Below are 21,755 nucleotides of genomic sequence, written 5' to 3'. Positions count from 1 at the left end.
AATATAAGACCACTTAATTTTTAGGTCTAAATCTTTCGCTTTTTCGATTTTATAAGTTTTGAGCAGAGCGTAAGAAAGTGAATCAAATGAGACCGCATTTGAAAAAATATATGATTTAATTAGAAAATTATTAAGAAAAATCAAGGTGACAAAAGTATAAGACCACGATTTAAATTTCACGATGCAAGGTGTGATAAGGAAAAATTAACTAGAATCAGAAAATTTTGTGGATCAAAAGGAGTAAAAAACATTTGCAGCATTTTCAAATACAAATGTACAAATCAAATGAACCACTGGAATTCATTTCATAATCTACTTAACTTCTATTTATTTTAAAGGTTAATCATGAACTTTGATTGGCCATGAGCTTCAAGTTAATAAATAAACGATAAACTGTCAAAAATATAATAATAATTGGATTCATGTAATATTACTGTCTTTATGTTTAAAGATTGACAATAATCGTCAAAATATTTTTTTAAGTTTATTCCTTGTGAAATTCATGAACCGGAATAAAATTTTGGTTAATCTTTAAATTAAGTATTTTTTCACTTTTGTGCAGACTTACTTTACTCTTAACAAATATTGCATATTGAACAGTATTTAATAGAGATCGTGAAACTTGTTTTATCGGTTGAATATTCACACTCATTCAAGCTACTGAAACACAATGAACTTTCCTATTACAGGACAATGAATGTCTTCTTGACGAATCCCAATAAACACATCTTTTATGGTACTTATGTTGCTGATCAAACAATAACATTTTTATAACAACAAGTAATGTTAATATGTCCGACATCGTCAATTGGAAAGTAGTTGATCTAAATAGAGATCAGATTCAGATTATACCCAAACCATACAGCAACCCACTTAAACTTACAGCACAAGGAGTTCGCACAAGGAGCACATTCGTTAATTTAGTGAACTTATTTTATATTGGTTAATTTCATTTCTTGGAAAGGTAAATGCTGCTCATAACATCTTGGAAGATTTCAATTGTTTATCGAAATTAGTGATGAATCAGAAAATTTTATTATGCGCTTATTATTTACATGCATTTGATCATTAGGATGAGTCTTTAATTATTATACTGTATATCTGTAAGCATGTGATCAAATCACTCACCAAACCTGCAAATTTTTATATTTCCTGATGAGCAGCTGTAAATGGATAATTGTCGGATGTGTAAGAAAATTAACAAATTAATTTAGCTAATTCCATTGACTTAATATGGAATTCATCCTGTTATTGATATTAGTAATGATCCTTGGCATTGTCTGGATAGAAAAACAATTTTGATTTTGCAGAAACAGAGGTAAGGAACTTTTTATAACAAATTGCCATTGAATGATGTTGTCTTTAAACATAAACTAACTTTTGTATTTCTGTGTTTCAATTTACAGTTAAAATTGTTGTGCTAAAGTTTATAAAGCTTTTTTTATTTCATTCTGGACCCTCGCTTTCATCTTGTTATTATTTGTACCATGTCTTATTACCATCTTATAACAATCCTGTCACTTGCTCTGCTGAACCGAACTTCACATCCATTCAGTGCAACGAAACATAATATAATTTCATACTACAAAACTGTGAATAATGTTTTCTTGACTAATCCTGAAAATCACACAACATCTTATGGTGAAACAACTGTTGATATACCAAGTAGTGTTGCTAATGTGTACGACATCGTCAAATGGAAAGTGGTCAATGTTGATGAAGATCGGTTAATGTTCGTCCATAAAAATAAACCTCAAATTCTGGTTGATCAAAAGAGAATCAAGAAAATGGAATATTTTGGTGACTTGAGTGATTCAGTTATATCTCTTGGTGATAATGCAATTCTTCATGTTCCAACAATATTCAATCCAGAATTAACAGAACCAGTTCATAAATGCAATTATATTGTATTGTTGTATTTCGATGCTGAAAATGAATCAGTTCGAGTTATTGACTCCTTACCTTGGCTTAAAGATGATGATTGGAAGCTCATTAAGGAATGGAAAATGTCTAATTATATTCACTTCGACAATAAATTGTTCCTTTTAATACTTCGAAGTATATGGAACGAAAAGGCTGCAAAGGTTACTCAAGATACATCGATAATTTGTGCGGAATTGCCCAGTTACCTTGATTGTGTAATGTATGGTTTCTTATTTAATTGTGTTTGGTCACAGGAAACTCCGATTCCCCCTAAATGCCTTTATGATGATCAACCTAAAGACAAAACTGCACTGACTGTCAACCATTGCTTTAAAATCAGACACTTTTCCTCTAGTACAATAATCAACTCAATTGTACAACAAACTTTGTCCATTCAACTTGATACAGATCAATATGTAAGGGAGTCAGATAAAACTCTGACTATCCAAGCTGGTTCAGATAATTACTGTACAAACATCACAGAGCATTTGATGTTGAACGGACTCAATGACTATAATAACAAACCACAAATTGTGATCGATCAAAAGACTATCGAAGATATGGAATTTTCTGGTGAATTAAGTGATTCAATAATAGCTTTTGGTGATAATGAAGCTTCTCATTTTCCATCAATATTCAATCCAGAATTAACTGAACCATCTTACCAATGGAATTATCTTGAATTGTTGTATTTTGATGTTAAAAGTGCAAAAGTTTCAGTGATTCGATTTTTATTTTGGCTTAAAGATGAGGATTGCAAGCTGATTAAGAAATGGAAGATGGCTGATTATATTCATTGTGACATTAAATTGTCCCTTCTAATAAAACGAAGTATATGGAATGAAAAGGCCGCAAATGTTACTCAAGAGATATCAATAATTCAATTGTGTATCAACCAAGGAAGTGAACTTATTTCAAGTGCAGTTGAAGTTCAGCATTCTAACCCAGAATTTCAGAATAGTCAGATAACTGAAGCCACCTTTAAACTACTTGATTTAGGTTTTTCTTACAGTTCTGTATCTAAATCTAAATTGACTTCAAGCGGAAATAGGTATTATGACTTTGAGCATATTGATGCATTGAACCAGCAATGGAAGGCTTTGAATAATGATGTTCAGCTTCAATTTTTCATTAACCAGCGACCAGTTGGAGGTTTTTTCATTACTAAAGCGCGCCATGAAATCAGGTTTTTCAATTTTAATTTCTTTTGTAAACCAATACGCAATTGCTTTGAATGTGTCATGTTTGGTGTGTATTTTAATTGCGTATGGTCTTCTCCTATTCCGCTTCACTATAAGTGCATATATGATGATAGACCTGTTAACAAGACCGCACTGACTATCAACAGTTGCTTTAAAGTCACATCCTGTTACCCTTCAATATTCAACTCTTCTGTTCAACAAACTTTATCAATTCAATTTAGCACACCACTACAAATAGACTATTCAAAAGAATCTCTGGTTGTCCATGCTGGTCCAGATAATAATTGTAACAACATCACAATGAACGATCATAACATCCAATGCTCATTGAATGCATTGAAATCGGGTAAATCCAATCGCGAAATAAGCTTGATGAATGACAAGATTGCAGATGCTAAAATGATAAGTTCTGTATCTACTGGAATGGTGCATATTATTTTTCCAGAAAGTGAACATCATCGTTCATCAACAATTATTACATCAACAACATCAATAACTATTATATTATCTTTCTGTTTCTGTTTATGTTTCACTAGAAGTTTAGTCAACAAAATAGGTCAACCTTTCTCTCGATATCCTGGACCTAGAAATGACACTTCATGTAACATTTCCATGAAACTAGTCGGTCAAAACGATTCAGAATTAACATTAGTTGACCATAAACAACGAATTGCGCTTTCGACATCTCATGCTAAAGTTATCAATCTTTTATGTTCTTTGTTAATTTTGGGTATTTTACCAACGCTGAATGCCTTTACAAAAGCACCATTCATCACTTGGAGAACTAGTGAAAAACCAACCATCCTTGGCGAAATTCATCATCATATTTTTATTGCAATGAAGTCACCCTGTCCGAAAATAAGATTAGATAAAAGAGACATACCTAATAGTCGGCGTCATTTGCCTTTACCAAATGAAACTTATAGAATCGATTTTGAGCAGGAGCAACCACACGTTCCTGAGCCTGGTCTGCATGACAATTGGCTTGCAGACTTTGAAAATTTTCAAAAAATTACTAATCAAGTCTGTACGCAGACTACTGAAGACATGGTTTATGAAACTTTGAAAAAACTCTGTCCACCAAAACTAAGAAAAAAGAGAGGTTTTACAGTGGTAAAGGAACTGATTATTGGTGTCTCTGCAATCATTGGTGTCATAAGTCAAACCTTAGCTGCTATCGAACATTACTTTAACATACAGAAAAATGATGAAATTGATAAGATTTGGGTTGAATTAGACAATCAATTTAAAAATGATAAACTCATTGTAGAAGCTCTAAAGAATTTAACTGAAAATCAGCAAAAAATCGCAAACGAGATGAAAAACATGCAACAAAGATTTAATAAATATTTCCAATACTCTCCGCTTAGTATTTTGACTACTTCAAAAACAATGATGGAACTCTCAGCAATCAAACAAAAATTAGACATGATAGAACCAGATATTCAAAAGAAAAGGTTAAACTCAAATCTATTGAAGATGTTTAATGTTACATTGCCATGTGGAGATTCCTGTCCATCCGAATTAGCTAGAAATTTTGATTGTGAATTTGATAATTTTGGTTCTGAAACACGTAAACTCAAACTAACATTTGAATCTGCTGTCATTAATAAAAATAATACCATCTACAAAGCTGACCCTTTTCGGCTAAATGAATACAACGGCAGTCACTATTGTACGAAAACTTATGTTGGTCCTAAGTATGTGTTTTGGCGTGATTCAATGATCTGTCCTTTTGAACAAGATGATATTGAAAACACAGATAGTACAATTTTGAATCCGGATGATCATGATTGCTTTCAAAGTAATAACAATGATTTAAAAGATTATTGGAAAACTGGAAATTGTGTAGAAACCCTCAAGAAAATTGATATTCAAGTCAAAATCTCTAAAGAAGAGCTTTACATATACTGTTTCAACGAAAATATAACAGTATTTGGTATAACAAAAGCATGTCCTATCTATCCTTTTCGATTAGGAAGAGATGTTAGTTTTAAAATTGGTAAAAGATCGTACGACGCAAGATTATTTCGTATGACGGTTAATACATATGAAACTCTTAAAATCAATCTCATGCTTGACTCTGGAGTTGGTGACTTCAATTTAAAACCTGTTTCTGTGAATCTAACTACTGTTGATTTCATCCCAAATCTGAGAGGAACTTCAAGTGAACCATTATACATTCAGATTGTCATTGGTATCCTCATAATCATCTTATTGGTTTGTGTTTACTGTTTATGTCGATCTAAAAAACCACAATATCACAGGTATCTTCAACCTGGGCCAAAAAATGTAGACAATTCATTGATTTAATATCTAAGATTCCGGTAATAAAGAAAGAAGCAAAGAGATTACCGGGTTAATCATTAGATGTCTTTAAATTCAGATTTTTATATGTAATCACACTCTATTTGCCATTCTTATTCTGACAAGGAGGTACACGATCTCATGAAATCTGGATCAAACTCAATCTTCTCGTAGACACAAGAATGCCCATTTGCAAGCTATTCACATGTTTTCCATCATTGGAATAACAAAATTTTTCTATTGACCATCTTCGGATAGGATAACTTCATTAAACCCATTCACAACAAGAAAAAGTCCAAGAAAATGATAATTGGTTAAACAAGTTCATTAACCAGCCAACCATATTTAGTAATGGACAAATAATTTAGTGAAATTATCTGATATTAGTAAATTTCATTTCTTGAAACGTGAATTTATTTGATAAAATCTTGAAATTGTTTATCGAAATTAATGATAAATCTGAAAATTTTATTATACGCTTATTATAATATTTACATGCATTTTACCATTAGGATGAGTTTTTAATTATTATACTGTATGTCTGTTAGCATGTGATCAAATCACTCACCAAACCTGTAAATTTTTATATTTCCTGATGAGCAACTGTAAATGGATAATATTCGGACGTAAACGAAAATTAATCAATTAATTTAGCTGTTTACATCAACTTATATAGAATGCAACCTGTTATTAGTTATGATCCATGGCATTGTCTGGATAGAAAAACAAAGAATTTCGATTTTGTAGAAACAGAGGTAAGGAAATTTACTACGAATTGCTGAGTCCAATAAGTCATTGAATTATGTTGTCCTTAACAGTTAAATTTATTTTTGCGTTTCTTTGTAAATATTTATTAATAATATTTCATTCTGTTGTCTCACTCTTATCTTGTAGTTTGCGCCATGTCAATTTACCATCTTATAACAATCCTGTCACTTGCTTTACTGATCCAAACTTCACATCCATTCAAAGCACCCAAATAAAATTTGATTCCATACTGCAAGACTGTGATCAATGTTTTCCTAACTAAACCTGAAAATCACACAACAACTGTTGATATACCGAATGATGTGGCTAATGTGTACGACATCGTCAATTGGAAAGTGGTCATTGCAAGGATCAATCAATGTTCGTCTATAATACATACATGTAACATACCTCAAATCATGATTGATCAAAAAAGAATCAAGAAAATGAATTATTCTGGTGAATTAAGTGATTCAATAATACCTTTTGGTGGCGATGAAGCTCTTCATGTTCCAACAATATTCAAAGATTCTTTAACTCCATCACTGCATGAATGGAATTATTGAATTGTTGTTTTTCGATGTTAAAAATGAATCAGTTCGAGTTATTGACTTCTTATCTTGGCTCAAATATGACAATTGGAAATTCATTGAGGAATGGAAAATGATGGATTATATTCATTTCGACAATAAATTGTACCTTTTAATTGATATACCAAGTAATGTGCCTGACATCGTCAATTGGAAAGTGATCAATGTTGATAAATATCGGTTAATGTTCGTCCATAAAAATAAACCTCAAATTCTGGTTGATCAAAAGAGAAGCAAGAAAATGGAATATTTTGGTGACTTGAGTGATTCAGTTATATCTCTTGGTGATAATGAAATTCTTCATGTTCCAACAATATTCAATCCAGAATTAACAGAACCAGTTCATAAATGCAATTATATTGTATTGTTGTATTTCAATGTTAAAAATGAATCAGTTCGAGTTTTGACACATTGCCTTGGCTTAAAGATGATGATTGGAAGTTCATTAAAGAATGGAAAATGTCTGATTATATTCATTTCGAAGATAAATTGTACATTCTGATTGAGCGAAGTATTTGAAATGAAAATGTCTTACAATCTCAATCTTTTGCTCGAGAGATATCAATAATACGATTGTGTCTTGACAAATGAGGTGAACTAATTTCGAGTGCAATCAACATTCATTTAGCTCGACCAGAGTTTCAGAATAGACGGATAATTGAAGTCATTTTTAAATTGTGTAGGATGCACTTTCCTGTTAATCAATATAACCCCGGATTTTTCCAGGGTAGGAAACCGCATAGCACTTCAATGGATCCAAATAACAAATATGACTTGTTTATCGTATTTGATGCAACAGATAGAGCGCAAGTATCGGTAGATTATGGGGTCAGTTACGAAAGAATACAAGAAAATCAAAGCCTTGCTGTTAAACATCAATCAATAACATTTGGACATCCATTTGGACGATGGTTCTTTTTTCACATCCAAAACCCTTTATCTAAATCTTCATTGTCTAGTACCTGCTTTCCTGATTCGTATCTGCCAGTCTATTGAAGCAATGGGACAGAAATGGAAGGATTCGAATAATGATGTTGAGCAACAAGTTTTCGTTAACCAACGCCCATTTGGAGGTTTTTTCATTACTAAAAAGAGCCATGAAATTATATTCTTCAATTTCAATCTAATTTGTGCGGAATTGAACAATTGCCTCGATTGTATCATGTACGGTTTCTATTTCAATTGTGTTTGGTCAGATGCATCCTCAACTCACCCCAAGTGCATTCATGATGATCAACCTAAACACAAGACTGCACCGACTGTTAATCATTGCTTTAAAATCATACACTTTTCACCTTCCGTGATCTACTTATCTCTACAACAAACTTTATCCATTCAACTTAATACACCAATGACGATAAACAATTCAGAAGAATCTCTGTTTATCCATGTTGGTCCAGATAACTTCTGTACAAACATCACAATGAAACAACTGTAGATTCAATGCTCGGTGAATCCATTGAAATCGGGTAACTTCAATATTGAAATAAACTTGATGAATGACAAGATTACAGATGCTACAATGGTTAGTGCTGTATCCACTAAAATGGTTCAAATCATTGCTCCTGTAAGGAAATATACAGTGTCCACTGCTGACCCTAATTATAGACGCCCATATTTTAGCAATTCATTTGCATCTTGATCGCAATAATGCATCATCAATAATTTTTATACCATTGAATCATTGTATTGTTTTCATATTTATCTCTCTCTCTCTCTCTCTCTCTCTCTCTCTCTCTCTCTCTCTCTCTCTCTCTCTCTCTATTTATGTTCATTTATAGCTTGAAAAGGTGTGACAAGAAAAATTAACTTGATCACAAATAGGCAACAAACATCCAAGGATTGTCCAAACATTTCAACGAACATGAATATCACCAAAAGTTTATTTTATTTTCTTTACTGTACTTTATTATACTTTATTTTCACATTTGTAATCTTGTCGATTAAATTGTTTGGATTCGTGAGCTTTTGGTTAAATACAGTTAAGTTGAAATAAGATTTTAAAACCAATACAAAACATTGCTTTTCTTTAAGCTTATTCCTTATGAAATCCTTAGAATGAAGTAAATTTTAAATTATACTTTGAACCAAACGTTTTACCTTTTTGTGTTAACTAGGGTTATTCAAAGATTTAATGTTGAGTCAACATCTAATAGAGATCGTGAAACTTGTTTTATTTGTAAAACTTTCACATTCGTTCAAGCTACCAAAACACAATGTACTTTCCTATTACAAGACAATTAACAATGTTTTCTTGACGAATCCTTTCAATCACACAACATCTTATGGTATTTATGTGGCTGGTCAAACAATAACAATTGATATTCCAAGTGATATTGTTAATGTGTACGACATCCTCAATTGGAAAGTGGTCAATGTTGTTAAGAATCGATTAATGTTCGTCCATAATAACAAACCTCTAATTTTGATTGATCAAAAGACTATCAGAAGAATGAATCATTCCAATGGATTGAGTGATTCAATAATAGCTTTTGGTGATAATGAAGCTCTTCATGTTCCAACAATATTCAATCCTAATCTAACAGGACCAGTTCCTAAATGGAATTATATTGAATTGTTGCATTTCGATGATGAAAAAGAAAAAGTTTCAGTGATTCGATCCTTACCTTGGCGTAAAAATGACGATTGGAAGTTCATTAAGGAATGGAAAATGACTGATTATACTCATTTCAACGATAAATTGTACCTTCTAATAAAGCGAAGTATATGGAACGAAAAGGCTGCAAAGGTTACTCAGGAGATATCAATAATACGTATGTGTCTTGACAAAGGAAGGGAACTTATTTCGAGTGCAATTGAGATTCGTTATACTTTACCAGACTTTTTCATAGAAATAATTGATTCAAATTTCAAATTATATCCTTATCGGAACACCACAAACAGTTCTCAGAATTTAACCCTGAACGTTATCAGACAGTTCAACAGTACACATTATCATGAAAGTGAACATTCTATTCCTCAGTTTGAGGAACTGTTTGAAAGAGGCGCAAAAATATGCGCCTCTGGAAATGAATCAAATACTGTCACTTTGTTACAGAACCATTTAAGGTTTGAGTCTAGTGAGTGCAAAAAATCTACTCATAAACTCTGTTCTTCGAATGATAATTTCATCCCTTCATTTGATATAACTAACGAAGAAGCTGTCATAGTTTCACCAATATATTTTTTGGAAAACTACCATCCATTGAGTAATAAATATCAATTTGTTTCACTTCAACATCCATTTTATCAAATGTGGTCCATCACTATTGATAATATGAAAATGTTAGGTTCATCTCACATTTGCTACTCATCTGAAAGTTTTCATTATTGCAATTCGACAAACCAAGTTGAACTGCAATATTTTGTTAATCAAAGACCATTAGGAGGGTTTTTCGTAACTAAACTGACCAACCAAATCATTTTCGTTGATAAAGCTGTCAAATGTGAACAATTGACAAGTTGTATCTATTGTATCATGTATGGACTTTATTTTAACTGTGTTTGGTCAAATTCAATTTGTACTTATGATGATCAACCTAAAAATAAGATTCACCTGACTGTCGACCATTGCTTTAAGATCGTCCAGATTTCACCTTTAAACTTTACCTCATCTTCCAGCAATTTCACAGTTGTACTTGATGAAGCACTAGATATCACTAAACCTCAAGAGTATCTAGTCATCGAAGCTGGCTCACATAATCATTGCACCAACGTTAAAATTAATGGAACAATTATTAAATGCTCAATGAATCAAGCCGATTCGGGTGAATTCAATGTTCATGTCAACCTGATGAGTGATAATTATGTAGATGTAGCTATGATTAGTGCTAAGTCTACTGACAAGGTTACCATATTTGCGTCTGGGAGTGAATATATATATCCATTGATCGTGATAATATTTTTAATACTTTCATATATCCTTCTATGTTCATTTTTAGTAATGGCTTATCTGAGATGTAACGAAGAACTCATTGAAAGGTTTAGAAAATTTTTTAGATTAAAAAAGGCAACGGAATTTTTCGGTGCTAACAAAACTTTAACGCAAGTTAAATCACAAATATTATCCTCAACAATGAAGTCGTTAACCGATTCGACCTTTACAAATGAACCATCGACTAAAATGGTTAAATCTTGGACTACAATGCCTTCTGTTTCTCAACAATTGTATATATCGAAACAAGTACACTAATTAAAATTCAAATAATCAAGATTCAGGAATCAAAACATTTTCATTCTATTTCTAAAAGCCTTAAACTGAAATGTACTACATTATACTACGTTAATAACGATTGATTCGAGAATATCTCATGAATCGTAATTTTATCAAAAATGCTCCGTGTCTTTGAAATCAGCATGCAGTTTCACATAAGAAAAGGGTCACTGAGGGTAAAAGGGTAAATGTGATTTGAGCACTATTCAATTTTGCATCCTAATTGAAGAATTCTGTTGATCAAAATATCAACATATCAAGTTGGTACAATTCCTTCATACTTTATTGGATTACTTATTGAATGACCTAATAAATATTTTTACTGTTTTTATTTTAATCAATATCGCGATCGATGACAAAATGATTAAAATATGTTTTACCTATAAAAAAATGAAAGGAAAATATTAAAGTTTTTGCTTGAAATTGATTTCTGTCTTGATTGCAACCATTTTATCATTTCAGAGGATTTCTCAGCTTAAACTCAAGACAGATATTTAATTTCAATTTCAAAACTGTAAGTGTGCCAATGTTGGAATAATGCTCTCTTACTCAGTGCAAAATATATTTAATATTGAAAAGCCAATTCAACCTTCGAGTATTTTGTCTCTTTCCATTTTGCGGAAAAGTACATCAGCACGTATTGTTCATTTGGCAGTGCCGCTTGGCTCTATGCTGATAGGTTTCGCTATTTATTATGATTGGCTTGTTGAAGATGGCATTGAAGAAGCTTGGAGTAACAATATTGGCAAATATTATATTATCTGGAGATTTCTTTATGCATTTATTTTTCCTTGCTCTTTGATCGCATTAATATTCAATTTCACTCATTACATTGAATTCCTAAGCATTTGGAACTACATTGTTAATCGCGAAAAAAACATTATTAATGATTATATAACTTTGAAAAGGAAATATATTTACAGAATTATATTGATGTCGTTCATTTACGAGACAGCAATCAATGTTTTCCGACTCATTCAAGTCGTTAACATGTTAACTCAAAACAACATTTCGATATACGTCCAAGTTATACGAATCGGTATTCAAGTTATAGTGATGATGTCGTTAGTATTTGAATGGCCACTCTTCATGCATTTCGTCCTTGAAACTTGTATTTACATGCATTCAGCGTTTGTGCTTATTGATTATCATCTCGACAACAATAAACTCAATCAACTGGATTCTAATAATATTGAACAGATTATATTAGCTCGTAGCACTTATTCTGAATCCATCAAGCTCATTGACTGTGCTGAGAAGATGCTATCTTTTCTCATAACTGGATTCTACATATTTTTTGTAGGCTATTGTTTTGGTATTATTGGACAATTTTCAATGTCTGATGGCACATTCATAGATGTCTTAACTGTCATCTTCAGACTGTTTGGTGAAACCATTTATATTGGCTCGATGACACATTACCTTGTAAACATTAATAAGCTTTCTGATAGAATATTTGAAAAGGTTTATTCTCTGACTTTGAACAGGCCAAGAACAGTTGAATATAATGATGAGGTAAATAGTTTTCTTATAGTTGATCAAACTTACGCTTTGAGTCAATTTTTCCCCTGAATTCAATGTTAATAATTATTCATTTTTTATCATTTTATTCACAGATCAATCTGTTTCTGCTTCGAGTTGGTCGAAATGATGTTGGATTCAGATTTGCCAATCTGTTCGTTATGACACCTGCTTTCGTCTCTTCTTTGGCCACTATTTCATTGACTTTGGTTTTAACTCTTCCGAGTTTATTGCACTAGAACTAAGAAATTCTTTTATTCGTTAGTAAGAACTGTGACTCGAAATGCTTGTGAGAATGTAAAAATGAAAAGCATTTATGACGATTTTTCTGATCAACATACACTTGTACTTATTACGCCATAACTATGAATCTTTTTCATTCGTTAGTAAAACATGTGTTCTTGATTTGAAATTATTATAATATATATTATAAGGTATGACCGATAAAGTTTGTCACTAATTTTTTAGAATTGAATTGAATTGCGTCAGTTTGACTAGACTTACAGGCACCATTTAACCGTTGAAATAAAGTTACACTTCTTGAGCACATTTTGTGCAAAAATAAATTAATTTTGACCATAAATTGCCAAGTTATGACCTTAAATGGACAAAGGTGTCAAAATCTGATTTTAACTTTACCCAAAAACCATAAATTTTTCAACTTCATACTAGGGCTTCGAAGAATCGAAAAATGGTGCAATTTGGCCTCAAAGTTATTGAAAAAGATGTAATTCTATTAATATGACCCAGCATAGATCAATTGAAAGGTCCAGGCCATCGCCAAAACTAAATTTCATGGACATTCGATAAAAAAACGGGTTGTCAAGCTTTTTTAAAAAGACTTTTTAGAAAAATGATTTCGATTTCGAATATTTCGAGCAATATTTTGAAATAAAAACAACAGCATCTCATAGACAACAGTAAGTTGACCTTATGGCATTTTTATTTCAAAATATTGCTCGAAACCATCAGGTCCATCCAAATTAAACCTTTTTTCATCAGAGAACATTACTGTCAACCATTTATCACCAAAGTCAATGTATTTTCCAGCAAAAGTAATTCGAGCACCTTTATGTTCAGCAGTCAGTGGGAATTTACAGTTAGGTTTACTAAACTCGATATTTTCAGCTCTTCTAGCGGCATTGTACGTTTGACGTGTACACTGATATCCAAGATCACGTCTTACCTGTTCACAAGATTTCTTTTCATTTGTAATCTCACGTAAAACATGCCAAACATCACGATCATCAAACATGAAAGCAGGTCCAACTCGATTTTGTTGCTTATAACGGTCCGGATTTGCAAAGTAGTTGTTGATAGCTGTTTTCGATCGATTTAATTTTGCAGCAATATAACGACTTGATCTTCCTTCAGCGTTATATACAATAATTTGCCCAATTTCAATATCATTTACCTCTTTTCCTTTACCCATTTCAATAACTTGCGTAACTCAGTTAAAATTACTAAATTTGATGAAAAATAACACAAATCAGCTAAACCTCGCGATTTCTTTGCTGGTTGTTTGAATAATTTGTTTCTTGATTACATAGCTCAGACTAACGCTTGGATGCCAAAGAAATTTTTGAAAAATGGTTAGATAAATGGCTATAATCTCTAGTCAGAGAAAACAAAAAAATTTTTTTGTTATTAGATAACTTTAGAGGTCATTTAGTCGATCGTAAATGTTATCCAAATATAACCTTTGAATTTTTACCACCATCAACAACTTTTCTTACTCAACCTCTTGATGCTGGTATAATCAGGTCATTCAAGGCTAAATATATGTGTCTTTTTGTGAATGAATTGTTAAAAAAATGATGATGATCATGTTAGTCAATCTGTTAAAAAAATTAAGATTTTAAAAGCCTTGAATTGGATCGATAGTGCCTGGAATTCAGTCACAAAAGAGACAATAGTCAATTGTTGGACCCATTTTGGATACTTAAATAACGAAGTGCCTTATTATTCCGATCTCATTGAGAATCTCAAAGAACTTTCCCTTAAAAATTCAACTAAATTTGTCGAACCAGACGTTTTGTTAGACCAAATTACTTTCAGTAACACAAATTATTTTGATTAAATTTAATGTTACTTGCTCAATAAATAGCACTTGCTGTGTAAATAAGCTATTTCAAGTTACTGACAATTACTGGTAACTTACTGTAGCTTTTTGTTAAATAAAAATTCTACTCTCCTAACAATATCTTGCCCAATTTAGTTTGATTTGTTTGGTGTTATTTTTCGGCGTTTTTTGACAAAAATGGAAGATAATTCGTAAAATAGTTTTAAAGAGAAAAAATTTGTATTTTGATGAATCTGCCAGGATAATTAGACCGAATCTTTGCCATGACAAAGGTAAGTTTATATTGACTGTGAAAGCTTGATATTAACATGCTTTATCCTTCAGAGGTCTTCTTTGTTGGTAAGCTCCAAAATTCTCCCTACTGATTTAAGCGTAAACTCTTCAGTAATCGAGGTTGAATTTTGGCAAAAAAGGAAAAGATAGAGCTCTTATTCTTTGGTAGCGTAATCAACTGCTTAGCTCATGCTGAGGCTGATTCCATCAGCAGTTTCATTTTCAGGAATTCATACACTTACCTTACTGAATGATGATATGAATGTTAACAAGAAAACATATGAGCCAGAAAATACAAACAGTGGATCGGAATGAGAGGACCTTGGTATTGGCCTCCAAGATCTCCTGAACTGACTGTCGGTGACTTTTACCTCTGGGGGCGACTGAAAGACAAAGTTTTCGTTCGAAATCCTCGAGCCGTAGATGACCTCAAAGATTTCATCTACGAAGAGTTCCACGAGATTGACCAGGAAGAGATAAGAAAGGATTGTGCTTCAGTTGCTGTTAGGTGTGCGGGGCATTGGAAAGCATCCGAAGAAGCACAAGGATTACAGTTAAATTGGCCTGTTCCCGGTAGGCATTGCAGTTCAAAATTGTAACCCCGCAAAACGGTCCATTTTCACGAAAATCAAACAATAGTAGTAATCAAACTATAGAAAAAATGGCCAGTTTTGCGGGGTTACAGATCAAAATGAATCACCTCATTAAAATCAAAATTGAATTTTACATCTAAAAAATCTATTCAGAAAGAGTTTTCACCTTTGGTTATTCATTCGTATTTTGCAATTCGTTCCCATGCATCTCTAAGGTTATTGCATGATATATCGAAAACGAAAAAAGATTTTAAAAACGGTCTGAAGCAATGAATTCAGCATAAAAGTTTACATCATATATTTTTATTTCAAGAAAATACCTTTCTAGGCAGTTTTGGCCTTCCTCCTTTTCTTAAGAAAAGGAAAATAGGAACGTGATTTGAGCATAAGGAATTCCACATTTAATTTTATATCCTCCTCATAGAAATCTCGACCAAGAAAAGGGAACATTAACAAAAAATATTTTTTGCTATTAATACTTTTATTGTATACCAATCAATATCACGATCGATAACAAGTTGATTAAATTTTCACCTTTAATTTAATTACTATAATAATGAGATATTTTCTGTTGAAGGGAGAGCTAAAATAGGATAAAATGTCTATAGATGTAGATCAGAGATTCTATCATTATTGCTAGTGATTTAATATTTATTGATTGGAAAAGATGTAAGTGAAATATTGCCATTTTGCTTGCCACTGATTTCCATCTATCCTTCACTTTTTGATTGCAACCTTTTCAGCATTTCAAAGAATTTCTCAGCTTAAACTCGGGACAGGTAAATTTCAATTTCAACACTAAAGTTTGCCAATGTTGCAATAATGCTTTCTTTTTCAGTGCAAAATATAGTCAATATTAAAAAGCCAATTCAACCGTCGAGTATTTTGTCTCAATCCATTTTGCGAAAAAGTAAATCAGCGCGTATTGTTCATTTAGCAGTCTCACTCGGCTTTGTGCTGAGATCTTTCACTGTTTATTATGATTTGACGAGCGAAGATGGCATAAGCAATGCTTCGAGCAACAATATTAGCAAATATTATGCTATCTGGTTGCTCATTTATTCATTTGTTTTTCCTTGCTCTTTGATTGCATTGATATTCAATTCCACTCATTACATCGAATTCCTAAACATTTGGAAAAACATTGTCAAACGCAATGAAAACGTTATTAATGCGTACATAACTACGAAGAGAAAATTTAGCTACAGAATTATATTGCTGGCGTTCATTTACGAGACAGCATTGAATTTTATCCAGCTCATTCAACTTGTAGACTTATTAACTCGAAATAACTTTTCGCTGTACTTTCAAGTTATACGGATTGGGAGTCAGGTTTTAGTGTTGATATCGATTGCATTTGGATGGTCACTCTTCATGTATTTCATTCTTGAAACTTGTATTTACATGCATTCAGCGTTTGTGCTTATTGATTATCATCTCGACAACAATAAACTCAATCAACTGGATTCAAATGATATTGAACAGATTATATTAGCTCGTAACACTTATTCTGAATCCATCAAGCTCATTAGTTGCGCTGATAATTTACTCTCTTTTTTGATTACTGGATTCTACATATTTTTTGTTGGCTATTGTTTTGCCATTATTGGACAATTTTCAATGTCTGATGGCACATTCATAGATGTCTTAACTGTCATCTTCAGACTGTTCGGTGAAACCATTTATATTGGCTCGATGACACATTACCTTGTAAACATTAATAAGCTTTCTGATAAAATATTTGAAAAGGTTTATTCTCTGACTTTGAACAGGTCAAGAACAGTTGAATATAATGATGAGGTAAATAGTTTTCTTATAGTTGATCAAACTTACGCTTTGAGTCAATTTTCACCCTGAATTCAATGTTAATAATTATTCATTTTTTATCATTTTATTCACAGATCAATCTGTTTCTGCTTCGAGTTGGTCGAAATGATGTTGGATTCAGATTTGCCAATCTGTTCGTTATGACACCAGCTTTTGTCTCTTCTTTGGCCACCATTTCATTGACTTTGGTTTTAACTCTTCCGAGTTTATTGCACTAGAACTATGAAATTCTTTTAATCGTTAGTAAGAACTGTGACTCGAAATGCTTGTGAGAATGCAAAAGGGAAGATCATTTATGACAATATAATTATTTTTCTGATAAAATACTTTGAGAGTACACATGTATAATAATGGGTCGCTCTAGTACAATTCAAGTTTTCGCATCACAATTTTGCATAAAAATTCTTCGATCCCTTTCTTTCTTTTTTTCATTTTACTGTACATAATGACAAACACAGTATACATATGAAATTGTGCAATTTTGAACAAATCACGGCCGATTCATGATAATCTTTAAAAATTTCAGTTTGAACTAGCATGTAAATAATTTCAATTCGACAAAAACTTAGTCTTAAATCAACTATCAAATTATTTAAGTCAGAACTAACTGACTTCAGTCACTTTGTACCAATCTAGATTTAAAGGACTTGAAGTAAAGGGCATAGTTCACTAATTGATTTTACGATAACTGCCATTCATTCTTTCATGTATTGATTATAAAGGTTATGAAGTCCATTGAATGTTCATGTTGACACATGAATGACACATGTTCATGGCGTTAGACAATAAACTGGAAATTAATTGCAAACTACTTATGTTTACAGTACAAAGACTTGAGTTGATTAATTGAAATTTTCTGATATTGCTTAATTTCATTTCTTAAAAACCTAATTGTTGTTGATAACATCTTGAAAAATTTCAATTGTTTATCCAAATGAATGCTGAATCAGAAAATTTCATTTTAAGCTTATTATTTACATGCACATAATCATTAAGATGAGTCTTTAATTATTATATATCTGTAAGTAATATGTGTCTAAATAGTAGTAGTAGAAATGCACAAGATAACTCAATGCACAAGATAACTCATTTTATCTAAATTGTCACATTTTGAATATTGATTATTGACAATTATGACAACAAAATTAATATAGTCAAGTTACAATGTATATAAACTGATGAAACTTTCTTGGTCTACTTTTAAAATGATTAAATTTGAGCAAATTTGTGTCATTAGGTTTACAATGGTAATAATTATCATTCTCATTTTATTAATACGCATATTGTACAACCCTACGAGTGAACTAGACATTAAACTTGCTTAATGTTGTTATTGTATTGTCTTTATCTAGGGCAAATCAATCACAAACAATGAAAGGATATCCTGTACTATTAATACTTCAATAATTGAAATAATTATGAGATATTCAATTGTGTCTTGATTTAACTATCAATTGTTTTCTTCAAGTTTTATTACTCATTGTGTATTGTTTCATTGAATACAATAAACAATAAAAAACTGTGTTGTTCTCTATGACCTAAAAGCTCTTTCCTTTGGTATAAAAGTGAGGCAAAAACCAAACAAAATTTATTCGTATTCACTCATTCATTCATGATGGTTGATTGTAATGAAGTTATCCTTGATGGTTTTTTCCCACATCTTCCTCTCGGTATTTCCCAGAGTGACATTAGAAGTGAATTAGATGATATTCCTTCTGTGTTGGTTCAAAACAGTGATATTCCGCCTGTTGCAGTTCAAAACAGTGATGAATCGACTGGACGGAGCCCTCCTGTAGCAGTCCCAAATACGGAAAACACCAATTCGATATATCTTTGCGATGGTAAATCGCCCTTTTGTGGTTTCAACCAAATTGTTGATGCAGAGTATCCTGAATACATAACCTTACAAAGCAGAATCGATACGTTTTCAAACTGGAACAGTGAAAACATTTCTGTGAACAACCTAGCTGAAGCCGGTTTCGTATACAGCGGGAAAGCTGACATTGCTGTTTGTTTTCATTGCGGAGTACATGTTGGTAATTGGTTGCCTGGAGAGGATGCTTGGGTATCACACGCAAAATTCGCTCCCTGGTGTACATTCCTTTACATCAGAAAAGGATTTGGTTTCATCGATGCATGTACAGGAGATCAACTTTTGCAAGTTCAATCTTCACCAATCATCGAGCCAGACAATGATCGATATAAATGTAAAATCTGTTTGGAAAAAGAAATTGGCGTTTGCTTCTTCCCGTGTGATCACGCCGTGACTTGCGTTGATTGTGCACCAGGTATCACTAGTTGCCCAATCTGTCGTGAGAAAATAACAGGAGTAATAAGACTGAAACTTATTAATTAAGAGTCATTTACTATGAAGTACCTACAAGAGAACGTTTCTATTGCAAACATTGTAACATCATATACTTTAAACTCTAAACTTGATCGTAATCTAATAAAAGAAAATTTTAAATTTATAAAGTATCCAAAATCATTTTCAGGCGGAATATTGAAATATTGTGAAGGTTGTTTGCTGATTTTTGATTCAGGAAAAATCAATGTAACGGGTGTTCAAAATATAGTAACATCAATGTTACTGGTTGATCGATTTTGTTCTAAATATCCTTCCAACATATCTTATTCAACATTTAAAATAGTGAACATAACTGTTTGTGCAAAAATTATTGGTGATTTTGACTATGAAGCGCTCTTACGTCACCCAGGATCGTCTTATGAACCAGAGCTTTTTCCAGGAATACATCTTAAACTTGATGAATCAAAAGTTGTTTTCATCATTTTTAAGTCAGGAAAAGTAATAATAACTGGTTTGAAAGAGCTGTCATCAATTTGGCATTATTGCGATGAATTCGACTACAATATAAGACTAAAATCTATATAAAGAACCGTCTAAAACTAAAGTAAGCAACGCAATTGAAAATGGAATCTCCTCAAGCAGTCCAACACAACTTATGGTACAGAAAAGTCCTCTTTGTTGTTCAACTAGCTGTATTGATAGCATTGCTGATCACATCTATTGTGAATATAATTCTGAAGACTGGAAACCTGCCTCTATGGACAGCCTTACTTGGGTCATCACTTGGTTTCATACTTCCAACTCCAAACGTCCGATCAAACAAGTCTGACGCGCTTATTCATCAAGGCTCTTATGCCTCATCTATTTCACCCCAAAATACCTAATAATTATTATATAAAACAATAAAATGTAATTTTTTTGCAAATAACAAAATGTCTATTTCTGTTCATTTAAAACATCCTTTTACTATGCTTATAGCAGGACCAACTGGTTCCGGAAAAACTCATTTCATTCGGGACATGATCAACAAAGCTTCACAGATATGTGATCCCCCACCTAAATCTGTAACATATCTTTATGGAGAATATCAAAAAATGTTCAATTCAATGCCGGGTGTTAAATTCATTGAAGGATTACAAGAAGAGGTAATCAAAGGTTTAGGCGGAGTTGATCCTGAATGGTTAGTGATAGATGATTTAATGTCTGAAGCTGCGAATCAATCATTTGTTAGTGATTTATTTACTAAAGGATCACATCATAGAAATATTTCTGTAATTTTAATCACTCAAAATTTCTTCATGAAAGGTAAAGAGACTCGAAACATCAGCCTCAACAGTCAATATGTTGTATGCTTTAAAAATCCTCGTGATAAATCTATTGTAACAAATATCGGTCGTCAAATGTTTCCAACAAAAATTAAAAAATTTGCAGCTGTTTATGAAGATGCGACTCAAGAGCCATACTCATACTTGTTCATTGATCTTAAACCAGACACACAAGAGAAAACAAGGTTATTGACCAATATTTTCAATGAAAGAGATAAACCAATGTATACATATCTACTTTAAGCTATATAAAGATAAGCAATTTCATGTTACCTACTAAATGTCGATTGAAGGTGTTGTAAAGTGTCTTCCGACATTAAAAAAGCTTGCACAAGCTAAATCAAAAAAGCAAAGAGAAAAAATTTTAACAGAAGCAAAATCTTGTATTTTCTACGCAATATCTGAAATCAGCAAAAACACTTTAAACGGGAATATATTACTTCCTGACGTGCAAAGAAAGAAACTTAATCGCTATAAAATCGAACTAAGAAAACTTTCTAGAAAAAGTATTCCATTGAGAAAAAGAAAAGAAATAATAATACAAAGTGGTGGTGCATTTTTACCTGCGTTACTTTGGCCAGCTTTATCATATCTAGGTGGAAAATTGGCTGATAAATTGATATCATGAATGTCATCAATAAAATGGTTGTTATTCCAGAAAAGGAGTACATTCTTCTCAAAAATCATGATGAAAAAAGTGACAACGTGAAACCTCTGGTTGAGCAAACTACTGCAGAAACAGAGACAAATTCTCAAGTTGAGAATAAATTCAATGAAGTAGATTTGAATGAAATCAAAACATCTTTTAAGGAAGCAGTGCAAAAATATGAAGCAAAGTTATCT

The 21,755-nt window shown here is 32.1% G+C and overlaps 2 protein-coding genes and 1 long non-coding RNA gene across 3 annotated transcripts; all 3 read left to right on the top strand.

The window, feature by feature from the left end:
• Positions 1–1,172: 1,172 nt before the first annotated feature.
• Positions 1,173–9,031, top strand: LOC107363113 (uncharacterized). Its single transcript, XM_089269576.1, has 3 exons — positions 1,173–1,318; positions 1,407–6,187; positions 6,327–9,031. The coding sequence occupies exon 2, from the start codon at positions 1,488–1,490 to the stop codon at positions 5,436–5,438; it is 3,951 nt and encodes a 1,316-aa protein (XP_089125702.1). The 5' UTR covers positions 1,173–1,318; positions 1,407–1,487; the 3' UTR covers positions 5,439–6,187; positions 6,327–9,031.
• A 5,323-nt stretch (positions 9,032–14,354) lies between these two features.
• On the top strand, positions 14,355–16,000 carry LOC149093520 (uncharacterized). The gene is made up of 2 exons (XR_016199719.1): positions 14,355–14,858; positions 14,911–16,000. It is a non-coding gene; the product is annotated as an uncharacterized LOC149093520 (long non-coding RNA).
• A 2,894-nt stretch (positions 16,001–18,894) lies between these two features.
• LOC107361408 (baculoviral IAP repeat-containing protein 7-B-like) lies at positions 18,895–19,635 on the top strand. Its single transcript, XM_089269361.1, has one exon. The coding sequence runs from the start codon at positions 18,895–18,897 to the stop codon at positions 19,633–19,635; it is 741 nt and encodes a 246-aa protein (XP_089125487.1).
• Positions 19,636–21,755: the final 2,120 nt, after the last annotated feature.

Source organism: Tetranychus urticae, chromosome 3 (genome assembly GCF_039701765.1).
Source record: "Tetranychus urticae isolate SD_2017Ah chromosome 3, NJAU_TeUrti_SD_1.0, whole genome shotgun sequence".
In the NCBI taxonomy this organism is placed as follows: Eukaryota; Metazoa; Arthropoda; class Arachnida; order Trombidiformes; family Tetranychidae; genus Tetranychus; species Tetranychus urticae.
The sequence above is the reverse complement of the archived record's forward strand: the minus strand, read 5'-3'. Positions and strand labels throughout refer to the sequence as shown.